Source organism: Borostomias antarcticus, assembly GCF_949987555.1.
Source record: "Borostomias antarcticus genome assembly, chromosome: 29".
Taxonomy (NCBI): domain Eukaryota; kingdom Metazoa; phylum Chordata; class Actinopteri; order Stomiiformes; family Stomiidae; genus Borostomias; species Borostomias antarcticus.
This window is the reverse complement of record NC_140262.1, coordinates 5,873,136-5,879,604: the sequence shown is the minus strand read 5'-3', so window position 1 is coordinate 5,879,604 and position 6,469 is coordinate 5,873,136. Positions and strand designations below refer to the sequence as shown.

The window sequence follows — 6,469 nt, the reverse complement described above, 5'->3', positions numbered from 1 at the left end:
AGGTAGGTAGATAGGTAGGTAGGTAGGTAGGTAGGTAGGTAGGTAGGTAGGTAGGGTAGGTAGGTAGGTAGGTAGGTAGGTAGGGTAGGTGGGTAGGTAGGTAGGTAGGTAGGTAGGGTAGGTAGGTAGGTAGGTAGGTAGGTAGGTAGGTAGGTAAGTAGGTAGGTAGGTAGGTAGGGTAGGTAGGTAGATAGGTAGGTAGGTAGGTAGGTAGGGTAGGTAGGTAGGTAGGTAGGTAGGTGGGTGGGTAGGTGGGTAGGTAGGTAGGGTAGGTAGGTAGGTAGGTAGGTAGGTAGGTATGGTAGGTAGGAGGGTAGGTAGGTAGGTAGGGTAGGTGGGTAGGCAGGTAGGTAAGTAGGTAGGTAGGATAGGTAGGTAGGTAGGTAGGTAGGTAGATGGGTGGGTAGGTAGGTAGGTAGGTAGGTAGGGTAGGTAGGTAGGTAGGGTAGGTGGGTAGGTAGGTAGATAGGTAGGGTAGATGGGTAGGTAGATAGGTAGGTAGATGGGTAGGTAGATGGGTAGGTACAGTAGGAAAACAATTCATCTCTATTAGTTGTTAAACTCAAAAAGTAACAGTTGATCATGAATGAGGACCCAGAAACACTATGAGATCCTGTCATCATGCTGGTATCATGTTGTTCTTTTTTTCTCTCCCTCCAAAAGAACTGTGAATCCTTAAATAACCCCCTAGCTTGAGGGTGCAGTGTTAAATGATTTTGTGCTATTATGAGCTCTCATTCCATGTAAAGCTCCCATTATCAACCTGTTTATGCCCTCAGGACCCATCCTTCTGACAGGAGTTTATTAACTCCGGCTCCTGGAGAAACATCTCATTTCTTCATGACAGATGGTCCGAGGCTATCCCAGTTGAAGTGTGGTTTCCTGTGTTCAAGTATGTCACGGGAACGTACCATGTTGTCAGCTTCCTCCGATTTCATCAATTTGAGGTCCGTTGGCAGGTGTGTGTGTGTGTGTGTGTGTGTGTGTGTGTGTGTGTGTGTGTGTGTGTGTGTGTGTGTGTGTGTGTGTGTGTGGAGTGGGGCAGATGGATTAACGCACACACACTCACCAGACATTTCTCTAATTTTGATTTGAATTATTTGAATTGAATTGAATTGCTACAGTGTAGTCTATACGGTATTATACCAGGGATTGAGAATATATCTGATTGATTGATTGATTGATTGATTGATTGATTGATTGATTGATTGATTGATTGATTGATTGATTGATTGATTGATTGATTGATTGATTGATTGATTGATTGATTGATTGATTATCACACTGATGGGAACATGTGTGAAGGGTTCAGTCACTGAACGTCTGGTTCTGTGTTTATAAGGCTGAGATGTTACATGTTGGCACTGAGCATGTGTTGCTTAGTCGAAAACACAGAATACAATCCCTATAATACGATTACCATGATTAGGGGCTACACGTAATGTACAGACAAACTAATTTCCTAAGGCCACCCACACACACACACACACACACACACACACACACACACACACACACACACACACACACACACACACACACACACACACACAGTGACATTCTTACTACATTACTTAACTACCTTACACATTATTTTGTATGGGTTTATTCTGACAATTGGAAGCCTAACCAGAACAAATATTTGCACGGCAACACTTGCATCCGGGGGTTCATGCATGCATTCATTGAGAACGTACGTCATTGCTATCCTTGCTAAAGGCCTTACGTCGTGCGGTATGTGTTATCCTATGGCTAATCTTCCCATCTATCCCAGACAGCAAGCGGATGTGTAATGATTCTGGGCCATATATGGGCCGGAACTAAGCCACAAGGGCCAGATCTGGCCTGTATATGGCCCAGATCCGCTTGCTATCGGGGATGATGCTTTGTCGAAGTTCCCTTGAGACCCAGTGTCCCCATGTACCCTCTCCTCTCTGCATGCCAGCGTACCCTCAGAGAAGAGGTCGCTCTCAGAGTCCCCTCTATTCCAGAAACATCCTCTCACTCAAACACTGGCGCTCTGTGCTTCCAGTCTAGTGTGCTCACCATCTGTTTACTGTGCACTAAACGCTTGTGATGCTGTTGTGCTCTGCTGTGCTGTGATAGCTGTGTTAACTTGTACTGCTGCTGGCCCTGTGCTGTGTGGCGTTATGTTCTGCTGTGTTGTGTTGTGCTGTGCTGTGTTGTGATGTGTTGTGTTGTGTTGTGTTGTGTTGTGTTGTGTTGTGTTGTGTTCTGTTGTGTTCTGCTGTGTTCTGCTGTCCCTGTGACCCATCACCCCAGAAGAGGCTGTTTGTGTTTTCTTCCCCCCCCCCAAAGTGCAGTAGTGGTTCAGTCCAAAGGGCGTCTGAGGATAAAGACTATCTTCCCAATCCGCCGCTCAGGGAAGCATGCCTGTGTTTAGGGGTGAACTAATCCTCCGTACACAGGAAGCCTTTGTAGAACATAGAGAATGTGCCCTGTGCTGTACGCTGCACAACCAGCTCCATGTTAATGAGAGACTGGCCTCCTATGAAACGGGTCACGCAGGTCTCATCACATGGAGTTATTAGCTGGTCTGGGTACAGTGAGACAACAATACTGTACTGCAGGCTTACATACACATAGGGCACATAGGCTGTCTGAGAGTGTGTGGACTGCACCTTGCGTAGCTGTGGGTGATGAAACTAATGATCATGTGTCTATTGTTTGTGAAGCACAAACCTCAATGAAATCCAATATGCAGGTGACATAATCAATAATCATACCTTCTTATGATTGTAGCAAAATAAATGTAAAATCATATTATCATCTTTCTGTATGGTTGTTGTAGGAACAGCGTTGGTAAAAGGCATGGCAGCCCTAATACTGAGAAACAGCTTCTCACTGAAGAGGAATTATGGAGATTTCCCAGAGCAACAAGTATGGACACCATCCAGTGTCCTCAGCAGAACTTCATTTAAATCCAGCTGGAAGGGTTCCCACGCGCTGAAGAACCTTGTTCTGTACGGTGAACAAGTAAATCCCTGGAACATGCTCTCATTTCAAACTCTCCTTCACTTACTCAATCATGCTCTACATATTAATATATATTTTTAAGTGCTTAAAGTAGGCTACGAAGTAATGTGGTGTTATTGTTTTAATTGCATTACAGTAGGGTGTGGTGTTCTTATTGAAGGCTTTACTGACAATGACTGATATGTAGGCCAAAGTTTTCATTTTACTTAATACAAACATACTTATTTTATACTTATATAAGTCTTTCAATAAGAGCATTGGCTAAATTATTAAAATGTAAAATGTAAATAAGTAATAAAGTTGGTCTATATTCTCTCCATGCATGTTTGGGATGATTCTAACAGGTCCACCGCTACAAGGACAACCAGCATCAAACATGATCAGATTACTGATTAGGATTTGCTTCATTCAATATTTTGATTAGCTTTATTAAAATAGGACAAATAAGTAGTATTAGTAATATTATTATAAAGTAAAAACGCCAGTAGCCTGAATAGAACAGTAGTTTGAATATAGGCCTCTTCTAAGCAGTGCGCGCCTGGACTTCCCGCGCGTAAAGGCGCGTAAAGAGTTAAATGGGGATACCAGCAAGATCCATCTAACAGGCAGGTGCCCCCAGCCCAAGTTTACCACGGGCTTTTTTTCAAAGTTCTTTCAACATCTCAGAAGCAATTCATAACTGTCATTTGCCAGAAACTTGGCCAGTTACATTGTCAGGGAGCATTTGAAGCCGCTCACCGTGGATTGTGGCGCAAAGTATAAATAGATCATCCTCGTGCAGGAATTTAGATGCCTTATCGAACTGGACCTTGACTGTTCCGTTAACAACAACAAAAACATTAGTTTTATCAGTTAATCTCGAAAATCTTTTAATTCCGTTCTTTTATCTCATCTTTCAACTAAATAACTCATCATTATAATCCTACAATTCATTCGGAATAACTGAAAATATAATTTTAATTTCCTTATTTTTTGAAAACGTTCCACGCTGGGATGTGGTGGATGCTGTTCCCGCGGTGGATCTGGTTCTTGGCGTGCCTGGGTGTGTGGATGGACCACCGGGTCCGGACCATGGCGGTGGCCCGAGGATCCTACTCTCACGCCGGCATCTGTCCCAACGAGATGAACCCCAACCTGTGGGTGGACGCCATGAGTACCTGTACGCGCGAGTGCGAATCCGATCAGGTGAGCTTTTCACCTTTTTAGTTGCTTTCCACTTATTTATGAATCGGTAATGTATATGAATGATCTATTCACACACTTAAATATTCATATTTACAGAATATTTCCATGGTTGTGTAAGGACATTTATTTTACAGTCAAGATCGAGATGATCATGTTAATCTAACTGTACATGTTTCATGTAGAGGGTTAGGGTTATGTTATGTTTCACATACAGTAGAATTAAACATTTTACACAGTGAATTGCCATTTTTTACTCACTCAGACAATTAACACCATGAAACATTCAGCACAGGTTTTTACACAAAAACTCATATTATATTAACATAACCCTATAAATTATATTGTGGTATACACATTCCACAATCACCCCATAGTGTATCCTGCATTAGATTCTACATTATCTGACCGTTTTTTTTTGTGTCCTTTATCAAATTCCTGTCATGTCCGTTCCCAGGAGTGTGAGACGTTTGAGAAGTGTTGTCCCAACGTGTGTGGGAACCAGAGCTGTGTGGCGGCGCGCTACATGGACGTGAACGGGAGGAAGGGTCCGGTGGGGATGCCCAAGGAGGCCACGTGCGCCAGCTTCATGTGCACCCAGCAGGGGTCCCAGTGTGACATCTGGGACGGCCAGCCCGTCTGCAAATGTCGCGACCGCTGCGAGAGAGAGCCCCATTTCACGTGCGCCTCGGACGGCTTGACCTACTACAACAAGTGCTACATGGACGCCGAGGCGTGCTCCAAAGGCATCTCTCTCTCCGTGGTCACCTGCCGCTTCCACCACACCTGGCCCAACACCAGCCCTCCGCTGCCACTCAAGACCACTCTTCGACCAACCACGGCACCTCTCCAGGAGACGGCTCCACCCCCGACCGAGCCCCAGCCACCCGTCATAGCGGGAAGCCCCTCCCACCAGTCGGTGACCGTCGGGGACACGGCCAGCTTCCTGTGTGATGTCAGCGGGCGCCCTCAGCCGGAGATCAGGTGGGAGAAGCAGGAGGGGGAAGGGGTGGAGCGAGTGGTCATGAGGCCCAATCACGTTCGAGGGAACGTGGTGGTCACTAACATCGGTCAGCTGGTCATCTACAATGCCCAACCCCAGGACTCCGGCGTCTACACCTGCACGGCTCAGAACCCCTCCGGCTCCACCCAAGCCCACCACCCCCTCACCGTGGCCCCAAGCGAGCCGCTGAGAAGCCTGGAGCCCAGGAACGACACCCGCTGCCTGTCTGAGGAGTGCCAGAGGCCCCCTGACACAGAGGAGGAGTGTGGGGAGGAGAGGGTCAGCTGGTACTATGAGCCCAAGAGGAACAACTGTCTCTCCTTCTCCCACGGCAGCTGCGGCCCCAGCAGGAGGAGCTCTGAGAGCTACGAGGCCTGTATGCTCTGCTGTGGCCCCGAGCTGTCGGGCCCCTGTGGCCTGCCCAGTCTCCAGGGGCCTTGCAAGGCGTACGAGCCCCGCTGGGCGTACAGCAGCACGCTGCGCCAGTGCCAGTCCTTCGTCTACGGGGGCTGCAACGGAAACGACAACAACTTTGAGTCCAAAGAGGTCTGCGAGGAGATGTGCCCCTTCCCGAAGAACCATCACTGCAAGGCCTGTAAACCCAGAGGCAAGATGGTGACCAGCTTCTGCAAGAGCGACTTTGTGATCCTGGGCCGTATGTCTGGTCTGACAGAGGACAAGGACTCGGGCCAGGCCCTGGTGACCGTGGAGGAGATCCTGAAGGATGAGAAGATGGGGCTGAGGTTCCTGGGTAAGGAGCCCCTGGAGGTCACCTTCCTCAACATGGACTGGAACTGCCCCTGCCCCAACATCACAGGCGCGGCCGGCGAGGGACAGGTCATCGTCATGGGAGACGTGAGAGACGGGATGGCGGTGCTCCAGCCGGAGAGCTACGTGGGCGCCTCCAGCATGCGCCGCGTACGGAAGCTCAGAGAGGTCATCTCCAAGAACACCTGTGACATTCTCAAAGAGTTCCCTAGCATTCAGTAGGCTAGGACGGGGGTGTTTGGGGACACTTTGGTGACGACCCACCGCACACTTCTCCACACACACGCCCTGACTGGGACAGCTAGTCTAATATTACTGCTCTGAACTTGGAGTTTCAGTCATGTTTCCTTTCTCAGGGAACAAGTTGAGTCGAATCCGTTGAGTTCAATTTGATATACGTTTTCACATTTATTGTTTTGTTAAAAGTTTTGTCGAAGAGTTCAATTCACCTTATTCACCTGGCAGCCATATTGGTCAGTCTGACGTTAGGGGAATAGCTTCCATTCCTGTGTGTCTGTA

General features: G+C 47.6%; 1 protein-coding gene across 1 annotated transcript; it reads left to right on the top strand.

The window, feature by feature from the left end:
* Window positions 1-3,990: 3,990 nt before the first annotated feature.
* Window positions 3,991-6,172, top strand: LOC311326750 (WAP, Kazal, immunoglobulin, Kunitz and NTR domain-containing protein 2-like; the record flags this gene model as incomplete). The annotated part of the gene is made up of 2 exons (XM_084459703.1): window positions 3,991-4,182; window positions 4,637-6,172. The coding sequence occupies 2 exons, from the start codon at window positions 3,991-3,993 to the stop codon at window positions 6,170-6,172; spliced, it is 1,728 nt and encodes a 575-aa protein (XP_084315829.1).
* Between the last annotated feature and the right edge of the window lie 297 nt (window positions 6,173-6,469).